The sequence below is a fragment of the Pituophis catenifer genome, unplaced genomic scaffold (genome assembly GCF_029215685.1).
Source record: "Pituophis catenifer annectens isolate HBS135680 unplaced genomic scaffold, rPitCat1.0.hap2 SCAF_1, whole genome shotgun sequence".
Classification (NCBI taxonomy): Eukaryota; Metazoa; Chordata; class Lepidosauria; order Squamata; family Colubridae; genus Pituophis; species Pituophis catenifer.
In genome coordinates, this window is record NW_027256881.1 from 42648162 (window position 1) to 42671513 (window position 23352).

A 23352-nucleotide genomic window follows, 5' to 3' on the forward strand; every position below is an offset into this window, starting at 1 on the left:
TTGTGAACCGGCCAAATACTCTGTTCAAAGAAAATACATTGTATGTTTGTATGTGTGTTTCTAATTATTGCTATTTATTCATATTTGTTCTCTTTTATTCTTTAAAGTTTAATAATTCATTCTTTATCTTAATATCTTTATATTTGTTTGGGGTTGGTTTTCTTCCCTTTCATCTTTTTTATTGTACAGCAATCTTTCTCCTCAAACCTACCACCTCTTCCCCCCCCCTTCTTCTCCTTCATACTTCCTCTTCCTTTCTCCTTCTCCTCCTCTCTTCCTCCCTTTCTTACCCTCCTACTCCTACTCTAATTTCCCTTCCCTTCCTTCATCCCTCTCTATTGCTGTATCCTTTTATGCATATGGACTACTCAGAGGGCTGAAAGTTATTTTTGACTGGTCCTCACACTTTTGACCAGTCCTTGAATTTACGACTGTCCTCACATTTTACGTTTTTTTGCCCTATCTTATCACTATGGTGAAGAGAAGCAGTTGTGAAATGAGTGACATGGTTGTTAAGAATGCTGCACGGGCATAAATGTGAGGATGGTCATAAGTGTGAGGAGAGGTAGTCCCTATACACATAGCCATGGCCACCCGGTCACATGACCAGCTAGGCATGCCCACCCAGTCACATGACTTCCAAGCCACGCCCGCAAAATAAGACACGCCCACAGAACTGAAGTAAAAAATTTTAGAACCCCCTGGTTGGGGGTCACCACGACATGAGGAACTGTATTAAAGAGTTGCGGCATTAGGAAGGTTGAGAACCACTGATATATTGGAAGACTGTTATCATGTCTCTGCTTAGCTTTTCTCTTCTTTAAGCTAAACTTATCAAGTTCCTTTAAATGATCTTTGTATAATATTTTATACAAACTACAGTTCCTCAGTGTTCTTTTACTGTGTTGTCAAGAACTAGACACAGAAGTGCAACATATATGAGAATGTATATGAGAATCCTAATGGTCCCAAATGTTTAGGGTAGTCTGTATGGCTGTCAGAGGGAGTACCTGCTAATATATTTTTTTGGGGCGTAATGATAGCATTGGGCAAAGGGGCTAAAATATACTTTTTCCTGTCAAGAGGCAGATGACGTGTGTCACTAAATCATAATCTATAGCTTATGCCACACACTAGCTCATTCATAAATTGCATTAAGAAAGAATGGGAAAATATTTTGATAGGGCAACTTGGCATTAGTTCTAATATGCAATATTTGATTAAAAGTAATGCAAAAGCTGTTAATTTTCAGCCTTGTGATGTTATAAAATATGTAAAGGAAATAATTAATGTTAATAAATGCTTAGTAATTTGTCAAGTTAAAACCATGACTTTTTGCTTTTAAAGCAAGTTAACATGTTTTATCTAAATAGTTTTTAGGGGTGGCAGAGCCAATATTTAATGAAGGGGCTTGAAACTAGATGATGTTATGCTTCAAACGTGGGGTTTTCATCTTTTCAACTTGGTCAATATTGATAGAAATATAAATATGGACTGTGGATTTGGATGTTGTAACTTGATTAGCTATTTGTTTGCTGAGGCAAGTCATATCTCACCTTGAGAAATGTGCAAATAGCATCGCCCTTGACTTCTGTTTTATTTTGTTTAAAAATAGAAAGTAAATTAAGATTGTGCCAGGTAGAATAGATAATATGTTTCTGAGTCAACTATACATAATATAGTTCTGAGTGCAACTATATGTATGTATGTGTGTGTGTATGTTTGTATACAAAATATTCCAATGGTAATTTTGTGACTTTGTAATCTGTTGCATTTTGTTTTAGCTCATTATGGGAGTCGGAAATGAGTGATCCCATTTAAAATTGACTTGAATACTAATGGGGTTAGTTAGTTCAGTTTGAATGTCTATGGTTCAATGGTTCATATATTTGTCTTGAATATTTGCATAATCCTATTTTTATTTGCCTCCAAGATAAACTTTCTTATGTAGGGGAAGGGGAAAGTTATAACAGTGGAGAGTGCCAAGTCAGATTCCTTGAAATTTAATCTTAAAAAAAATGGATCTGTTTGCAGGCTCCATGTTCTCTTAACAAAATGTGCTACACATGTTTAAGATTCTCAGTCAGTAAGAGCAATTACAAGGCTCTTAATCAGGAGTAAATAACATGTTCTTTATGTTTGTTGCTTAAAATTCTTATGAGCTAATGGAAACAAAATGTAGACTATGTGATCTTCCACTGAGGAAGAGTCAACCTCATCTAGTCCATTCCACTATTTATTAAACCTTAGTTTCTATTGGGAAAAGTGAATAATCACTTTCAAACTTGACTATTCTGTTGAATCAACTTCACTGTTGCTCATTGCTTTAGATCTGTATATTTGGGGTTTTCCTCAGTGGAAAACATTGGTCACCCTAAATAATGTTTTTCCTAAAGTCACCACTGAGTGAGGTTCTCATGTTCTTCATATTTCTATTGTTGACATCAGTAAGATAACTACAATATAACAAAAAAGCAATTGCTTTCATTTGCTTTATATTAGTTTTGAAATAGCTTCAAGTTGGCAGAATTATCCTTTATTGTGAAGAAAACCAATGAAATAGTTAAAAAAGAAAAAAATGTAATAAATTCCATATGGCTTTAACAAATTGCAAAACAAAGGTAATTGAACTCATATTGGTATGGAGAAATGAGCTCTGTGAAATGCAATAAATATCTAGTTCAGTGTTTCCCAACTTGAACAACTTTAAGGTAGATAGACCAACTGCCAGAATTCCACAGCCACAACTTGCTTTTTGTAGCTCTTCAAGCTAAGAATAGAATGGTGGGTGGGCAGCAGATAGTCAGGGCCAAGCCACAGCTGAGTTCCTGGAGCAAGGAATGGGACTGAGGGGTTGGGGCAGAGTGTTTGGAATGGCAGTGGCGGCAGACTATTAGTGGCATCTTTGCTTGTGAACTGGCACCATCCTCCTTGGCTTGCAGACCTGCCAGTCATGCTTGCAGAGTCAGAGAGAGCGAGATCTGGCCCCTTAGAGAAAAAGCCTTTACCAAGGAGATTGTATTGGCTCTAGCTTTACTAAATGAGATATTGAAGCGGTGGTGTGTCCCAGCAGTTTTCCAGGTTCAAAGGCAGTTAGAAATTCAGTTCTGCCTTTTCTCTCTTTTTCTCTCTTTAATAGACTCTGTACCCTATTACAGATTCCTGAATTATAAATTTATACTATCTAAATAAGAAAGATAGAGATAATTTGGATCAAAGGATTTCCTCATCTGGACTAGGACTCTCCAGTTAGTTGGAAGACCATAAGTAAGACTTCTAGATTCAGGGAGCTTTACAAATTAGATAGGTAAGCAAAATACACTGCTCAAAAAAATAAAGGGAAAAATAAGACATCCTAGATCTGAATGAATGAAATATTCTTAGTAAATACTTTGTTCATTACATAGTTGAATGTGCTGACAACAAAATCACACAAAAATTATCAATGGAAATCAAATTTATCAACCCATGGAGGTCTGGATGTGGAGTTACACTCAAAATTAAAGTGGAAAAAAACACTACAGGCTGATCCAACTTTGATGTAATGTCCTTAAAACAAATCAAAATGAGGCTCAGTAGTGTGTGTGGCCTCCACGTGCCTGTATGACCTCCCTACAACGCCCGGGCATGCTCCTGAGGAGGTGGCGGATGATCATAGCTCTCCTGAGGGATCTCCTCCCACACCTGGACTAAAGCATCCCCCAACTCCTGGACAGTCTGTGGTGCAATGTGGCGTTGGTGGATGGAGTGAGACATGATGTCCCAGATGTGCCAAATTGAATTCAGGTCTGGGGAACGGGCGGGCCAGTCCATAGCATCAATGCCTTCGTCTTGCAGGAATTGTAGACGCACTCCAGCCACATGAGGTCTAGCATTGTCGTGCATTAGGAGAAACCAGGGCCAACCGCACCAGCATATGGTCTCACAAGGGGTCTGAGGATCTCATCTCTGTACCTAATGGCAGTCAGGCTACCTCTGGCGAGCACATGGAGGGCTGTGCGGCCCCCCAAAGAAATGCCACCCCACACCATTACTGACCCACTGCCAAACTGGTCATGCTGGAGGATGTTGCAGGCAGCAGAACGTTCTCTACGGCGTCTCCAGACCCTGTCACGTCTGTCACATGTTTTCAGTTTGAACCTGTTTTCATCTGTGAAGTGCACAGGGCGCCAGTGGCGAAGTTGCCAATCTTGGTGTTCTCTGGCAAATGCCAAACATCCTGCACGGTGTTGGGCTATAAGCACAACCCCCACCTGTGGACGTCAGGCCCTCATACCACCCTCATGGAGTCTGTTTCTGACCGTTTGAGCAGCCACATGCACATTTGTGGCCCGCTGGAGGTCATTTTGCAGGGCTCTGGCAGTGCTCCTCCTGTCCCTCCTTGCACAAAGGCGGAGGTAGCGGTCCTGATGCTGGGTTGTTGCCCTCCTACGGCTTCCTCCACATCTCCTGATGTACTGGCCTGTCTCCTGGTAGCGCCTCCATGCTCTGGACACTACGCTGAGAGACACAGCAAACCTTGCCACAGCTTGCATTGATGTGCCATCCTGGATGAGCTCTACTACCTGAGCTACTTGTGTGGGTTGTAGACTCCGTCTCATACTACCACTAGAGTGACAGCACCGCCAGCATTCAAAAGTGTCCAAACCATCAGCCAGAAAGCATAGGAACTGAGAAGTGGTCTGTGGTCACCACCTGCAGAACCACTCCTTTATTGGGGATGTCTTGCTAACTGCCTATGCTTTCCACCTGTTGTCTATTCCATTTGCACAACAGCATGTGAAATTGATTGTCAGTCAGTGTTGCTACCTAAGTGGACAGTTTGATTTCACAGAAGTGTGATTGACTTGGAGTTACATTGCGTTGTTTAACACACTGCCTTTATTTTTTTGAGCAGTGTAGTATTTTCCCATTTGTGTTGTCCAGCAGCAAATATGGAAACACCTACAGCTTCTGAAAGTAGAGTCTATATCCCAATCAGCCTTTAAAGGAGTAGTTAATTATTACACGACGTTCACCTGATTTTTATCAGGTTGATAGTATATTCTGAATATTGTAAATTACAGAGATATGAATAGAGAAAATTGCTTGGTGTGCATTTCATCTACATAGTGTATTGTATTACGTAGACATCTTAGGAGAAGCAACATTTCTTCAGCCAACAGAAGGATTCTTCAGGGCTACCAGGATTTCAGGGAAGTCTTATGTGGGCAATATGTTTATTTTTTTTCATGCTTAGGCATGACATACTTTAAAGTTTTTTCTGAGAAAGCAAAAGTTAAATGCAGACAACACAAACAGAGCATTTACTTCATTACAACATTTATGCTTTTACCTCAAGAATTTACAGGTGTTGCATGATAAAGCCTGTCTGATTTGCTTTGTTTATTCACTTTAAAAAGACAAGTCCCTTCAGAGCAATTTTAAGGGGAAATGAAAAACCTTCCAAGTCAGTTTCAGTGAGAAGAAAGATCATAGAGAGATTTCATTGTAATCCAATCTTGTTAAGTCTAGATTTATTGTTGGTATTTTTTAACATGAAGGAATCATGGTTGCTACTAGCACCTTTTATTCTTGGGAGACTTTATTTGACAATTCAAACAATTTCCTATGTTTACTGTGAACTGCCAGAAGGAAATAGTATGTTTTACAGACAGGAACTCCAGAATCAGATACACTGTTGTTGAATGACTTCTTTGTGACTTTAATAACAAGGAAGCAAAAATAGGCAACCCAACCTGAAGTTTTATGACTTGTTTACATCTGCTGGACTATTATGCAGTGACGCCTTTTTTTCTTTCTACTTTTGCTCAATAAATTTATGTCTGGTAATTTCTCACAAAGAATAATTGAATGGAGTACAGGAGCAATCAAAAGGTGGAATTCTTTGCTGGTAAATAATGAAATGTATTTCTCCAGTCCACTTCACTAGAGACTTGTATCTAGGCAGCTATATCCTTCCTCCCTTCCTTCCCCTGTAAGTTATTGAAACCAATATTCTAGTACAGATGAAACAATTATGCTTTAAGATTAATGAGTCTTTTTTGATCAGATAATACAATACAGATAAAAAAAATCCAGGATAGTTTTGCTACAGGTTGTGTCCTGATTAGTGCTGTATGCAATTGACTTTGCTTTTTGCTTATGCTGTTCTTGGTTTCTGTACTTTTTTGGGGCTCCAACTTTCATTTCATAGTCTCACTGCCAACAATTCATGCTTGTTTCTTGAAATTTGGTACACTTCATCTTTTAATAATAATCCAGCTTCCCTCTAAATTTCATTCAAATCAGTGAGAAAGAGAGACCCCCCCCCAAGAAGTTATGAATACTTTAAAAATAAATCCAAGCAAATTTTAAATGTGTTTAGTAAGAATAACCCACATTCAATTTTTTTATTTGTCATTTAACTCTTGGGAAAAGATAAAGCTGCTTTAGATAGTTGCGTAGGGGCTTTTTGTTCACAATCTTGTATGCCTGGAATCTCATTTTGGGAAATAAATCCAAAAGATTGTACAGCCTATATCTTCCTCTTCTGACACAAAGAAGCAATTATTATTGTAAGCTTTTCAGAGTCACTGTATCCATGAGATGGGTGGCATAATAAACAAACAATTTAAATGAGTACTTGATTGTGTCTAAAACAATTTCTAATAAGTTACAAATTTGTCTCTAGGTGTACAGTACCTGTTCATATGTCTGGGGCAGGGGTGTCAAACTGGATTTCTTTGAGGGCTGGATCAGCATTGTAGTTCTCCTCTGCGGGCTGGCCAGGGGTATGTGGAGACTGGACTGATGACCTCCTACAGCACCCTGCTGGCCAAAATGGGGCACGGGGGGGCTGCGCATGGCCCCCTGCATCCCATTTTGGCTGGCAGGGTGCTGCAAGAAGCCGTGCAGACCGAAAAGGGGGCGCATGGGGGCTGTTGTGGGGGCCACGCACAGCCTCCACATGTATCATTTTCGGCCTGCACGGCCTATTGTAGTACCCTGTTTTGGCTGCCAGATGCACTGTGGGCCAGTCCTTTGCTATTTCCAGGTCGGCCCCGCAGGCCACATTTAAGCACCCTTGAGTTTGACACCAAAGAGAAGGGTAACTTCTTCTCTTGGAGGAAAGGCAAAATACATGCATGGAAAAAGAAGGTTTCTGGCTTCTTGGCTTGGTTATTTGTAGTTTCAGAAGAAAAATAGTTTATAATCAATAAACTCAGTAAATTGAGCTTTGGAATAGAACTGAATGAGAAAGAAGTGGCATAGGAAAAAAAAGGAAAAATATTCAGACAACGCCACCTATTCTTTAATTTGATATTTGTGAGAGGCATTTCATGACATGGAATAAAGACCTGTTTTATATAGCTCTGTGTTTGCAGTATTAAGCACTTAATTTGAAATTATTTTAGTTTTTCCTTAATGCATTATACTGTTATACTCACACCTGTATTTAATTTGCCATTATGTAATAAATAATTTTAGATTTCTGAATGCTTATGCTTCTGTTTAAAAATGTCTTTAATAAAACACACTAAATCAAGTTACTTGACCCTATGGTGTGTATTTGATTATGTTAGTGAAATGAGACTAATGCAATTAAATACAGTGGAATGTAGCTCTAGAGTGGTTATGAAAAAAAAGCTCTCTGAATCATGCTTTTGGAAAGTACCTTTTGACAAAATATTTGGCAGTCACAAACACTGGCACTGTTCCCATTTTCCATTCTTTCTCCTGAACTGAAGCCAGATTCCTTTGGGAAATCATCATTTGTAAATGATTGTGAAGAGAAAAAATGGCATTCTTGAGTGTACAGTTACTGCTAATTAGAAACTAAACATTAGCAATCATGTCAGAGTTAATTGTATTTGAAAAGAAACATCTACAAAAACCTGTTAATATAAATAGGGATAATATAGCTTAAATATGGAAGCATTTTAAGATAAATTGTATTGCACTGTTGTGGTAAAATGCTATTCATTTTAATTAATCCTTTTGTTAAGCTGCTCATTTTCTTTCCACATGATATGGCCTTCTACAAATAAGCCAATAAATGAAATGGAAGAACGCCTACATTAAAGCAAGTGCAATATTGTGTTAGCATTGTAACATATACCTCATACTTTAGTGACTATTTTCTAATGTGTTTGTGGTGTAAGCAGAATTTCTTTTTTCTGCTAATATCAGGAGCATATGTATTTCATACCAGTAAGGACCATATTTTCAAAAGTTGTATTGTACTGAACCTATAAATCTGCTGATTTTAAAATATGTACAAAATAATGAGGTCCTCTGAATGAAATATGGTCCAACAATTAAAATGAAGATTGTCCATACAGTATTAGTTCTCGACTTATGACTACAACTGAGCCCCAAATTTATGTTGCTAAGTGAGAAATCTGTTAAGTGAATTTTGCCCCATTTTACGATCTTTCTTGTCAAGTTTGTTAAGTGAATCACTTCAGTTGTTAAATTAGTAACACAGTTGTTAAGTGAATCTGGCTTCTCCATTGACTTTGCTTGTCAGAAGGTCACAGAAAGTGATCACATGATCCCGGGACATTGTAACCATCATAAATATGAACCACTTGTCAAGCATCCGAATGTAAATCACGTGATCATAGAAATGTTGCAACGGTCACAAGTGTGAAAAATGGTCATGCCATTTTTTTTCGTTGCTGTTGTAACTTCAAATGGTTAGTAAATGAACTGTTGTAAATCGAGGACTACCTGTATTATAAACAAATTATTATATGGCAGAAGATAGGCTTCATGTAGAATGATAATAGTTGTTTTTTGTTCTATGCAGTCCAACACAGGAAATTGGTAGCAACTCAAAGCAACCTCAAAGACTACGGGGATTCTTGTTCTGTATCCATTTCACAGGAAACAAAATTATTTTGGCTGTAAGGGCATCTTTATCTTATATTACTTTTACCGGTATAATAAAAAATATCCCTTAAAAGGGAGTTTTGTCTCTCCTTACCTCTAACTGGTATCATCTGCCTAGCTGAACTTAGGCCAGCTGCCATGCCTTTTTAGAACTTGTCTTTATCATGATGTCGTCTATTTATTGCTAGGTGGGATTTGTGATATAAACATTTTTTTAAAGTTGACACCTTGAGTGGGATTCATTATATATTAATCACCAGTATATCTCTGTGGTGAAAAGCATAGGTTTCAGGTGAGTATAATTCATATAAATAAAATACACAATTAAAATACAATTCAAGTAGTGCCATCTTGTGGCACGCTAGAAGTATGCAAACTGAAATCAACGCAAAACTCCAGTCAGCTCAAAACAAACCTATTATTATCATCCCCATATCTGATAAGGTTTATCAAAGATGGTAAGTGCTATGTATATAAACCATTTACGCATTTCACAAATCATTTTCAGATGGAATGTATGCATTTGTAAGGATTGCATAAATATTTTCTTGAATATTTCATTATAAATACTGTTCTTGACATACCTTCCGTATGCATGAGATCTGAAAAATTCTGCCTTTCTGTCTCCTGACTTCTAGATGTGGTAACTCTCCTGTGTACCGTTCACGTGAACTAGCTGGAAGAGCCCTTGTTCCCTTCGTTATGCTAAATGTGGTGCCACAGACAGTATCTTCTTTGTTAGCCAGCCTTCCAGATAGCACTGATCCTTGTATACGACAGAATGCAGTTCATGGAACGCTGTTACAAGTGAGTTTTGCCTTTTTGCATACTGTAGCATCAGTGAAGTAAACACATATTCACAAAAAAGTAATATCCAAATTGATAAAAACAGGAAGACTTATGATTAACTGTTAAAAATGATTATGATTCCCATAATCAAGATATTAAAAATGGGATACATACTTTATTTCAATAATTGAGCTTGCAAATAATCCCAGAGATAATTCATGATCATTCTCAAAATGATCCTCAAAGCAGGAAAGCACTTGATCATGATTTAGTAGATTAGACTAACTACTTGACTCTACCTCCCCCAGTACTTTCTGTGCCCCCTCCGCTCATCTTTTTAATTTCACATTATTGAACTTCTGTTAATTTTCATTATTTTATTCCTTTACTATTGTTATTTTTACATTTTTAAACAAATTTTTAAAATAAATATGCATGAACTGTAACTTAATAAGTAAATACCTCATTTTAAAGGCATGTGTTTTATACCAAAGTGACAATATAAGTATAAGATTACTTTTAAGAAAAATAACTACAGCGTACATAATGAGTCATTTCAGTTGTTGCATCTTTTGCTAAGTCAAGGATAAGGGAAATCTCAGCTTTCATTTTTACTGAACAGTAATCCCTAGTACCCCAAACCAGCATAGCCAATTGGGTGGGATACTGGGATCTGTATTTCAGCAACCTCTGGAAGGCCATTGCTAAGTGATTATTTCAGGCTAACTCTGCCCACATCCTGGAGTTCGATCCTGATTGATCCTGAGTCAAGGTTGATTCAGCCTTCCATCCTTCCGAGGTCAGTAAAATGACATGACCCTGGACACTTTATATTACCTTTTTCTGAATTTCCTGAAGGTATATATTCTGAATCTTTTAAGACACTCTGAAAATATTGCTTTGCTCTACATCGTAGAGTTACATGAAGTATGATTGCAAAGTGTATAGAAGCTTATATAATTTGGAGATAGGATGGAATGCACATTAATGGTAGGGTTTTTCCTTGAAATTGTAATGGAGTTAAGCCTAGATTTTATTTGTATTATATGATTATTTAAATTCCTTCTTGGCTCCGTATGCTTAGGCTCTCATTCTCTTTTCCTGCATTTTCCTGTCTTTTGAAATTTTGCTTTCTATTTTTTGGCAGTAGCTTAGGAAAGCAGCAGCATTTTATGGTGTGTGTCTGTTCATATGGATTATTTTTCCCACGATAGTAAGGAATGGTTCTCATAGGAAACTTAATGTGTGAGGGCACGGAGTAAAACAGATAAGTTCAACTTTAATATATAACGTTACTATTACAGCTTAGTTTGGGATCTGCAGTTTGGGGGACCAAGAGCTACACTTGGACATTGAAGGGGCCCAGTCTAAAAAATGGGTCAGAACCAGGACTATGACTGCTTTTGAAAAAATTAACAACTAAAAGTATGGAAAAATCAAATCACAATAATTAATTTCCTTCACTGTCCTGTTGGTAGGAAATCGTTTTACAGGCAAAACAATTTTTAAAAGTGACATGCAAAAATAGCCAATTATACATGAAGACTACTCAGTATCTTATGGTATCTGGGGGCATCTTCTGTGGACATATTCCCCATAATAATATGTATTTCAACTAATAGGTTGTGTAGTAGAATTTTCAGTTAATTTCCTTGACCTTTTGAAATAAGAATATTGCTAATCATGTATTTTTATTATTTGACTTGGCAAAAGTATTTGACCTGTACTTCTTCATAGCTGATTTATAAAGGCTGCTATTATGAATGAATGTTATAATATCTAGACATCAAAGCAGAAAAACCACTATCATTAAATATTTTTCATTGCACCTTCCTTGCAGCTGCTCTTTTTTATAGTTCAGTTTTATTGACCAAGATAAACTTTCCTTTGAAGCTGGGAAAAAAAAGAGTATTAATGTCAAGTGGAGAGGAAAACATATTATGGCGATGTACCCTTTTATTGTCTTCGTTGTTAAATTTTTACATGCAGTCGTGTATCATTAGGGAGGTAAATTTTATATGTTGTCAGGTATTCTACATCATTTTTAAGCAGCTACTGCACAAAAAGTATCAATGAATCATCCATTTTATGAATAAATCAAACTGGAGTATGCATATATTGATGATGGTGTATAAATAATGTCATGATTATGTCCTAGGACAGTGATGACTAACTTTTTGCCATCGCGTGCCAGAAAGGGGGGGGAGGTTTGCGTGCACGTGCCCACACTCATAATTCTATGCTCCCTGTCCCGCGCATGTGCATGTGACCCCCCTCCCCCATCCTCCTGGCATGTGATGGCCCGGTAGGCCCGTTTTTCTTTCTCACCTGGCTCCAGATCCTCTCTATGCATCTGGAGAGGGCGAAAACAGCCTTCCCCACCCCCTCGGAGGCCCTCCAGAGACCCAAAATGGCTCGTTTCCCAACTTCCGGTTGGACAGGAAGTGACTTTTTTGCTGTCCCCAACCTCCAGAGACTCCTAGAGAGGCCTTTTTCAAGTTTGAAAGCCTTGGAAGCTCTCCTCCCCACCTTTCTGTTTTGTATTAGATGCATGCAATATATGTGCCACTTATCAAATGTAGTCACCCGTGGTGAGATTACTTGATTTTCAGGTAGTTCTGGAAATGTAATAAAAATGCTGTGGAAATTTTAAAACAAACTGTTATGTTCTACAGTTAGTTTTAATATTTATTTCACCGTATTAGCACAATACTCATTAAGGCTGGTTTTGATTATGTAGTTAGCTTTCAGTTTGCCCTTAGATTTACCTTGGCTGAGGCATTTGCAGTTTAAAGGCCACTGTGAAAATGATTGGAAAACATTAACATTAATATGTTATTACAAGCTAACATGCTTAGCCTGATGGGAAATAAAATTTATAAATAGACTTGTTCATATCCATATGGTAAAAATCTGATGAGTTATAGTAAATGTTATTATGTGGCTCATTTGTTTCCCAGGGTTTGAATTTCATTACAGTAGAGGCTTTCTTTCTAGTAAGTTTATAATTTGAAAAGAAATGCATTAATAAATAACTGCAGAAGAACGGACATTAATTATTTGTTCAGACTGCAAACTTTGGTACAAGGATTATTTCCAGATGGACATCAATAAAAATCTGGTGAGATTGTTCATGCTGTTTCTAGAAGTGAGAAACAACAGAATTATCAATTCAATAAGCGTCAGATATGAAAATGCTTACAAACAAAAGTCTGCCAAATTAGACAAATGTGTTGAAGCTCATCACTCTCCTTTAGCCAGTTCAAGGAGGTATTCCATTTATTTATATGTTTCTTGTTTACATCAAATTCAACATTTGATCAGATCCTGAACATAAGCTAAATGCAACTATTGGGATTTTGTTAGAAAAATATATTACGTAGTACTATCAGCCTGCCTGAATTCAAAATAAAACATAAAACTATGTTGTTTTGGTTTCACCTTTACTAGTGCTGTATTTTTGTTCTGCAACTTACTTTTTATATGATATCCATTTCAGTTGCTAAAGCATATGGAATTCTTCAGTGTGTTAAATTTCTGTATTGAAATTGTGTAACAGAGTGATCTTAGTTTATTCACAAACATTTTTTTCAATAATCACTGAGCTGAACAGAATTGCTTCAATCTTTAAGTTAGAAATTTGGATATTTATATTTGACTCAACTGTTAGTAAACGAGCTAATGACATGCAAGCAGGGGTTTCACAAGTATAGTGGAACAGTATGTACCGGTAACTTTTGTCTGATTTATAGAAAGGTCAGTTTTTACATGTCATAAATTTCATCTGAAGTGTTAGTTGCTGCTTGGAATAGGAGGGCAGACCAAGATTTGGATCAGATTTTTGCCCATTCAACTTCTGTCCTCTGATGGATCCCTTCATTCCCTGTGGTTCATGAAGGAGCTGAGGGAGATAAAAGGAGAGAAGAGACATCTAGACTAGTGGTTCTCAATCTTTTCTTTATCATAGACCTCCTTTAAATACATTTTGTGGCTATGGACCCCCAAGATTTAACACAATATTTAAATCATAACATTTCTTCAAATCTTTGTGGATTCCCTGTGACAACATCGCTGCACCTGTTAAGTTAGTAACATGGTTGTTAGGTGAATCTGGCTTCCCCATTGACTTTGTTTGTCAGAAAATTGCAAAAGGTGATCACTGTGACCCCAGGACATTGCAGCCGTCATAAATCTGAGTTAGTTGCCAAATGTCTGATCAAAATAAGAATTTGGATCATGTGACCATGGGAATGCTGCAACAATCGTAAGTATGAAAAACAGTCATAAATCACTTTTCTCATTGGCGTAACTTTGAACAGACACTAAATGAACTGTTGTAAGTGGAGGACTACCTGTATTAAGCCCTTCCTTATGGTGATAAGGGCAATAAAACATCAATTTTACATTTTGTACATTTTGTACATTTTTAAAAAGTACAAATTTTATTTCATTAATATGCTGAGACTAGGCTTTGTGCTTCCAATACATTTTTTGTTAGTTATCTCTCATACATGTTTTGAAATAGTTTGTTATGGATTTTAAGAAAGCAAAAAGACACTTCTTCCACATCATATAGATATAGAAAATCTTGTTAACTAAATGTAAAATCAGTGTAGCTCTTTTTGGACTTAAAATGTCTGTGTGCATTTATCTATTTTAGAAATACGGCCACCCAACTCTACAATAACGCTGGGCACATGCAATAATAAAAAAATTATACTATTAAACTAAAGCAAAACATCCCAAATCTCTAAGAAAAACAACCATTAAAGATAGTCACACACGTCCAGCCACCCACTTGAACCCAAGAGCCAAGTTTTTAGAGCTCTTTTGAACACAGCCAAGGTGGGGGCCTGATGCACCTGGGGCCGGGGATGTTTCAGGGGGGATGTGCTGCAACAGAGAAGGTTCATTTTCTGGCTTTCCTCAGATGCTACTGCTTCCTTAAAGCGTCAAAGTCAGCTTTTAGCAGAGCTATCTTCAGTTTCCCATCTCTTCCCCTGAATCCCCAGAAAAGGGGTTGTTGTTATTGAATACTTCATTCATTTGTGGTACTGTTTCCTTGTATTTAGCCATTTGAATTTTTCAACCTTTCATGAGAAACTACAAATCCAAATTTTAAAATGGCCTTTTCTGTTTTTTCAGAAGATGATGATGCAGTCTAGATGGTGTAACAATAAGACAACATTGTTGCTTTAAAAGTCAAATCATAGCTTACTATAATTCAGGAAAACATATTTGCTCTTTTTCCAAGTATACTGAACAAACATAAATCTTACTTATACATCTAACAACTTGGCATTTCGTCTAAACATTTTTTTAAAAGTGTCTAGGTAACATTGCTCTTGAAAACAGTTGCATTACAAAGAAAGTTTGTGTCCGGGAGGATTTTTCATCAGGTTCGCCTGATCCGCCAGTTGCGTCCCTATCTAGATCGGGACTCCCTACACACAGTCACTCATGCCCTCGTTACTTCTCGTCTGGATTACTGCAACGCTCTCTACATGGGGCTCCCCTTGAGGTGCACTCGGAGGCTCCAACTGGCGCAGAGTGCGGCCGCGCGGGTGGTGATGGGAGCGACATGGAGTTCCCATGTGACACCTCTCCTGCGCGAGCTGCACTGGCTCCCGGTGGTCTTCCGAGTGCGCTTCAAGGTTCTGGTTATCACCTTTAAAGCGCTCCATGGCTTAGGACCTGGTTATTTACGGGACCGCCTGCTACCACCAATAGCCTCCCACCGGCCAGTACGCTCCCATAGAGAGGGGCTCCTCCGGGTGCCGTCGGCCAAACAATGTCGGCTGTCGGCCCCTAGGGGGAGAGCCTTCTCTGTGGGGGCACCTACGATTTGGAACGAGCTCCCCCCGGAGATACGTAGGATCCCGGATCTGCGCACCTTCCGCCGCGCGCTTAAGACTTTTCTATTTTATCAAGCTGGCCTGGCCTAAATCTTCCCCCTTTTTAAATGTGGAAATTTTAAATTTTTAAATTTTAAATTCGTCTTTTTATAGGGGTATGGGTAAGGCATTTTAAATTGGGGAGCCATTTTAGATTTAATTCTGTTTTAAATGTATTTTAATTGTTTATATTGTATGTTTTTTAACTTTGGCTGTGCACCGCCCCGAGTCCTTCGGTAGAGGGGGCGGTATAAAAATCTAATAAATAAATAAATAAATAAATAAAGTTTATGAGGTTTTTAATTTTGTGTGAACTCTTATGTTTCATAACTTTGAAATGAACTTTGAATCTTGTAGAATCACGTACTTGTGTTGGATAGCCATATAAACTAAATAAATAAAAAATAAAAGTAAATAAATAAATTTGAAGTAGTGCAGCCACAGAGGAGACAGAAGTTTAACAATAAGCCCTTATCTTGGATGTGATTTCTGCAATTCTCCCTCTAACCAATGTATGGTATTATAACTCAGGATTACTAAAATCAAATATATGCTTATGCTTTCTTTAAAAATCTGCAGATGGGAGCAGATAACTTCCATTCTTACATTATCCTCACATATTTGAAAATTATTAACATTGCTGACTTTTAATATAGAGAGGACAACTAATTTTTTTCTTTATTCTTTTGTACTAAGATATTATATTCCTTTAAACACATGTGCAGATTTACCACATACTGTACATAGAGAGGATGGTAAAAAAAAAAAGGATGTCCCATATGCTTAATTGAATGCACTTGTATTTTTTATTTAGTTATGCACTTGCATACCAAGCATGAGATTCAAGTGACGGTCACAGAAGAGATCAGTTATGTCTGTATACGACTCCTATTATTTCCATTGGAAAAAAGGCATAGTAATTAGAAATATTACAGTGCATATACAGTACCAAATAATGTTATATTTTTTTCCTAAAATAGCTTACACAAACTATACATGCATGCTGCCTCTCTGATATAGTTTAATATAGGTTTTTCCTCCTTTACCTTGTTGTGGATATACTGTAATGCTACCATTATAACCCCTTTAAGGTAAATGACACGGTGATGAAAAATAATTCGTTTAGTGAGAAATGGAGTACTATAGAATACAGTGCTATATATAACACATACAGTGATGAAAGAAATATCTTTATATTTAACCAGTGTCAACTTGTTTCTGTAGATATTTGGGAGGTTATTCTCCTAGTGGCTAAGTTCTTCTCCCTAAAGAAGTGTTTTGTTTGTTTTTTTTAGCAAAACCCAAATCCAGGAGGAGATATTTGAAAAATATTCCAATAGTAGTCTGCAACTTCTTTTTCTTTTTAATATAGATCCTTCATTTGCTACAGTCTTATTTGGAATCTAAACAGAGGGCTAATTCAGATTTTCATCAGAGTTTGAGCAACATTATCACTAATGTATGTGGCAAGCTATGGTTGGCAAATAGGTAAGTCAGAAATGGAATAAATTTATTTATAGTCACAACTCAATAAAAATAAAAGCAAATATGAAATGCACAGTAAGACAAATAGTAATAAAATGAGGGTACCACATAATTGCTAATAACTTGGCAATGTTTTCATTCATGCCCTGGTCATCTCCTGTTTGGATTATTGCAATGCACTCCACATGGGGCTACCCTTGAGAAGTACTGGGAAGCTTCATCTGGTATAGAATGTGGTCACATGAGCAATCTCGGGTATCCAAGGAATGATGCATGTAAAACCTCTGCTACGTGAGCTGCATTGGGTGCCTGTTTGCTTCCAGGTCTAATTCAAGGTGCTGGGTATGATCTTTAAATCCCTACATGGTATGGTTACCTATGGAACCAGCTTAACCCCATAACATCAGCCCTTACCACTCAGTTAGGCAGGGAGGATATGATAACAGAACCCATCAGTTAAATTCCAACTAGTGGGGTCCAGGAAGAGCGCCTTCTCTGCTGTTGCTCTTGCCTTTTGGAACATTCCCTCCCGGGGGGATGGGGGGTGGACCCCTTTTGGGAATGTTCTGGTTCTGGCATATTACTAGGGACTCACAGATGAGTATAACCTGAAGGCCTTTACCCGGCCTTTTAATTAACTTTGAATGTTGAACTGTAATGATCTTTACCTCTGATGTAAGTTTTTATGTTTTAATATTGTACTTGTACACTGCCTAGAGTCCTTCTATGAGGAAGATGAGTGGTTTTTAAATATGATGAATAAATAAAAAATAAATAAATCTTCTTAGTGGTTGCCTCTATTGGATCTTGTACCAGGAAGCCTGTAGCCTCTTGGTGAGACAATTAAAATTTCTGATAAATGAGTCATTCTATGTTGCTAGTTATGTGGAATTACACTGGTGTTGATATTGGGCTTTTATTTTAATAAGAGGAAAACCATCATTTAGAATATAAATCTATGATGCTTTACCTCAACACAGTAAATTAGAGCAGCACATTTCAATCTTTTTCAAATTAGAACAGCACATTTCAACCTATTTTTAGTCCAAATATATTTTTCACTGGAAAGAACTCTTTTTTAAAAAAGTGTCTATTTTTATCAATAAGAGAGACCACTTTCTCGGAGGAATAAAACTAACATTAATACCAGCTGTGTAGATAAAATATATGTCTTTAATCCCAAGGTATTTGAAGCCTAAATCCTTCCAAGAGAAAATTTGCTTCATAAATTTAAAATCAGTACATAAACATTTGTCAGACTCTGTATTTCCAAGAACTAAATCAACATTTCCTTATATACTTAAGACAATAAAAAATGAACAAAAGCTGATAGTTTTTCAAAAATCATTACAAAAATTTACATTCTTACAATCAGTTTCCATAAATAATTAAAATTTATTTGTATACTTGTCCTGTCACTTTTCATTAAAAGCAAGAAATTCAAAGTAATATTCAAATACATATACATATAAGATAATCAGATTGAGGCAGTGTGGTTTTATAAATGATATAGTCCAAAAAGGTTTTCATCAATGTGAAAATATCATCACTGTAACAGGGTTACACTGATTTAATAGCAATAGCACTTAGATTTATATACCGCTTTACAGTGCTTTACAGCCCTCTCTAAGTGGTTTACAGAGTCAGCATATTGCCCCCAACAATCTGGGTCCTCATTTTACCCACCTCGGAAGGATGGAAGACTGAGTCAACCTGAGCCTGGTGAGATTCGAACTGCCAAATTGCAGGCAGCCGGCATCAGTAGAAGTAGCCTGCAGTACTGCACTCTAACCATTGTGCTACCTTGGCTCTTAACAACAATGTATTCTATATTTGGAGTGATTTTGGGTTTGCTTGGAGTCCATTGTTCAGCCAGTTGCCCACATTTTACTCCATTGCTGTCTTTATAACTAATGTATAGCCCTACTTCTTACTGACCGCACTAGAAGGCCAGAAATTCATTTTTTATTCAAATTTTCTTCATTCTGCTCCATTCCTGTTGTCATTAGAAAGTTTTGGACTTTAAAGGATAATTCAATTGTACTAGAGCAATTTATCCAGTCTCTTTTTGTTATATTGTTTAATTTATTTGCATTATATGGTTTCTTCTGATTTTGGGGGCTGGTGGTGGTTGTCTTTGATTATAAATCTATGAAGAAAAGAAAGGTAGTCCTTGACTTACAACCACAATTGAGCCCAAAATTTCTGTTGCTAAGCAACACAGTTGTTAAATGAGGTTTTCCCCATTGTACGACTTTTCTTGCCACAGACGTTAAGTGAGTCACTGCAGTTATTAAGTTAGTAATACATTTGTTAAATTAATCTGGCTTCCCCATTGACTTGGTTCAGTAAAGCCATACTGAACCAAATACTTGATGCCTTCAAATTAGTCACACATCTCCACAAGAATACCAAAATTGGATCCTCTGAATACAACTGTGATCTAATCCTGACATATATGTATATCTGATACTTTGCTCCACTTACAGGGTAATCTTGCATGGTAATGATAAATAAGAATAAAGGAATGTTGCAGGAGGGTTGTTGGAAGGAACTGTGCTTTAAGCAGAGGTTTTTGTTTATCTTAGATGTTTAGACATATATTTCTTAATTTTGTAATAAAAATAAAACCAAAAACATAGTAGCATATAAAAGTAATCCTTGCCTACCTCACATATACTTGTTTAAACATTAAGTACTGGGGTCAGACATTACTGAAGAAAGCAAGTAGAAGAAAAATAAAATGTTAAAGTGTAAGTCATTTAAATTTTGCTATTGACTTTGTTTCTAGGCAAAATCCTTGTCTGGTGACTAGAGCAGCATATCTTGATGTCCTTGTTCTGTTGAATAATTATGTGGGGAAGGCAAAAATTAAAGGTAAGGTTGAGGTAATGCATCACTTTCCTGCCAGTAAAAAAAAAAAACAAAACAGAAACTACAATCTTTAAGACTGAACTGAGAATGAAGGAATAGATTTTATGATGCTTGTCAAGCTTAAAAACACCAGCAGTCTCCTCCTAATGTCTTCTAAGGTTTAATAGAGATAAAGCATTCAAAGGCTCAAATTATTGTAAAATGGGGATGAAGAGATAAATATGCTTAAGTAGTTGTGTTAGAAAAATATCCACATTTTGCACTCATTTCACTTATTTAAAGGGTACTATTTTTCCTGTAGTACCCCTTACTCTTTATATAGATGATCCAGATAATAGACCATCTATCAGCTAGAACATGCTATGATAGTAGGGAAACTTCAACAACTGTTGATAGGGATGAGACTTCTTTGCACTTTGTATCAAGTTTCTATTTGTTTGTTTTCCAATGGCATTTCTTTTTCATATCATTTGGCTCTTAATGACTTGGTTGCTTCTTATCTATTTTTTCAAAAGCCTCTTTTGACAACATTTCTGGCTTTGTTATCTCTGTTTATGTGATTAATTCATTTTAAGCTATGTCCACAGTTGTCAGTTTTAGCTTCATTTCACAGTTCATGAATAATTACATAAATAACTTTATAAATAACTGGGATACTAGGTACTGCATATCCCACTGTTTTCTTCATTCTACTCTACCACATTGGACCCCTGTTTTTGTTCATCAGGGAATAGATGGCTGTTATGGAAGTAGTCTTCTACGGAATATACTATAACTTGTGATCTCTGAAATGAATTCTTCTATTTCAAAACAAAGACATTATCAACCTGGAACCATTATTCCATTAGATTTATTTTTTGTGTAGAGCGAATCAAACAATTGAAAACAAATCTTCTGAAGATTGTCTTTTGTCCTATATGCTTTGCATATTCACTATAACGTATCAGTGATCCTCCTAGTATATAACTAACATGGAAAGGTCTTTTTAAGAAATAAAATGAGAAGTCTTTCTTGTTGGGACAGATATTCCCTATTACTTGAATTAGCTTAATCAGCACAAAATAAAATACAGCATAACAGTTCTATAGAGCTGATTAAACATGAACAATTTCTAATTAGTTACAATGTTCATAGATAACCCACAAGCTACCATATTACTTTTTCCAGAATATGACTCCCTTGCTTTTGTATCTTTCTATCATTGGCTGTTGCTGAATATTTTACTTTAAGTTCTAACATAGCAAATGTATTTTACAATGTTAGATCAGTACTAAAAAAATTTTGTGGCATGATTAAATTTAGGCCAGTTTGGAATCTTGTGATTATAACTACACTGCAATTCCCAGTGGCAAGTATGCTGTCCATAAATAGTGTGCACAGGTGGTTATGGAAAGGCACAGCTTATAACCCTTTTAGAAATAAATGCTACTCAAGAAATCCAGAGATAATTGTTAATACACAAAACCTGAAGCAGTATTATACTATTAGGCTATCTGGCTTAATAATGTATCCATTAACAGATGGCAGTGTGCCCAGTTGAAGTGATGAAGGAGAACTCGCTGGCTCATATTTCCTTAAGATGCAGCTGTGGGTAGCTATGGAGATAGTTTGGGTAATGGTAGACTGCAGTTCCATCAAAATGGTCCCAGCCAACATACCTCTAATTGGACATTATTTTAATTATATCAATACAAGGAGCATCATTTGTATATTTTTTCTGTTAGTGTAATGCCTAATGCATTTTAGAAATGTTAAAAAAAATACTTCGGTGTGTGTTATGAGAACCAGAGCAGGATTTTAAAATGTATTCCCTTCCCTTGTTTATATAGCATTAAACAATGGTGGTGTTAGGGGATAACTGCTATCAAAATGCTAGGTTCAATGTGCTGTTCCTCCTCTGCCATGCTCTGAATCTGACTTTTAAAACAAATACCTCTTAAGTAGGATATTACAATTCTTTTTCCACTGTAGACAACTATGAAAGTAATAGGAAAGAATAGTAGGAAATTACTAAATTTCACCCCTTGGTCATAATCTTTAGATCAAAGAAGATTAAATAAACCAAAACAACTGTCATTGTCAAAATAGCCCAGAGATTCTTGTGGAATGGAATAAGAGTTATATGATTTTCCAGTGATTTTCAGTTTTTAGCCAATAAAGAATGGTCATTTTTAAATAAATGAATAGTAACTAATATTTAGCAATATTCAGTGGATTACACCTATCTGCACTATATTTGTGTGTGTGTTTTAACTGCATTTATTAGCCAGCCAACCAAATTCTCTATAATGTCTTTTGAAATACTCAGTTTTCAAATGTTTCCAGATGCATTGTCTTCATCAGTATCCCAGTGGCAAGCATGATGTCCATAAATAGTGTGCAGAGGTGGTTATGTAAAGTCACAGTTTATAATCCTTTTAGAAATAAACACACACACACCTACAGGTAATCCTCAATTTACGACCACAATTGACCCTAAAATTTCTGTTGCTAAGTGAGACATTTGTTAGGTGAATTTTGTCCCATTTTACAACTTTTCTTGCCATCGTTAAATGAATTACTGCAGTTGTTAAGTTAGTAACATACCGGTAGTTGTTAAGTGAATCTGGCTTCCCCATTGACTTTGCTTATCAGAAGTACACAAGAGGTGATCACATGACCTTGGGACACTTAAGTTAGTTGCCAAGCATCTGCACTGTGATCATGTGACCATGGAGATGCTGCGACGGTTGTAAGTGTGAAAAAGGGTCATAACTCACTTTTTTCAGAACTGATGTAAGTTTGAATAGTCACTAAATAAACTGTTGTAAATCGAGTACCTGTATATAATATACATATGCATATGTATATGCATATGCATATACATACACAAGAATATGTATATAATATTTATTGTAATATTTAAGCTATGTATTTTAATGAAAGTATATATATATATATGTGTGTGTGTGTGTGTGTGTGTATACTTTAATTAAAATGCATAGCTTTTAATGTTATTTTCTGTCAAGCATAATAAATATTTTTATCTTAACCCCAAATATGTTTTACGCCAGCGGCCCCCAACCTTTTGGGTATCAGGGACCAGTTCCATGGAGAGAGGTTTTTCCGCCGACCAGAGGGTGTGTGGTTTCATATGCTGCCTGCATCCCACGGATGGGGCTTCTTTTCTTTGCATGGCCCGGTTTCTGGCATGCTGCTGACGGTGCCAGTCCAGGGACTGGGAGTTGGAGACCCTATTTTAGGCCCTTTAGTTGAAAATGAGAGTGAACAAAGAAACAATCAGCTGAAAGTTCAAAAGCTACATCAGCCTGACTTGTAGATCATTTTAATAATATATTTGTATTTTTTGCTGCAAAAAGAAGCCATTGTAGATACAGTTGAATTGACATACTTACAAAAAATAATTAAAAGAGCTGGTGTATAAATCTTTAAT

General features: G+C 36.6%; 1 protein-coding gene across 1 annotated transcript in view; it reads left to right on the plus strand.

Moving 5' to 3' along the window:
- The window catches only part of THADA (THADA armadillo repeat containing), a 126682-nt gene that overhangs the window by 80709 nt on the left and 22621 nt on the right, over positions 1-23352 (plus strand). The window contains exons 29-31 of the mRNA XM_070948455.1: positions 9516-9684; positions 16933-17048; positions 19837-19922. Of these exons, the coding sequence (XP_070804556.1) occupies positions 9516-9684; positions 16933-17048; positions 19837-19922 (371 nt within the window). The remainder of the gene's footprint in view (positions 1-9515; positions 9685-16932; positions 17049-19836; positions 19923-23352) is intronic.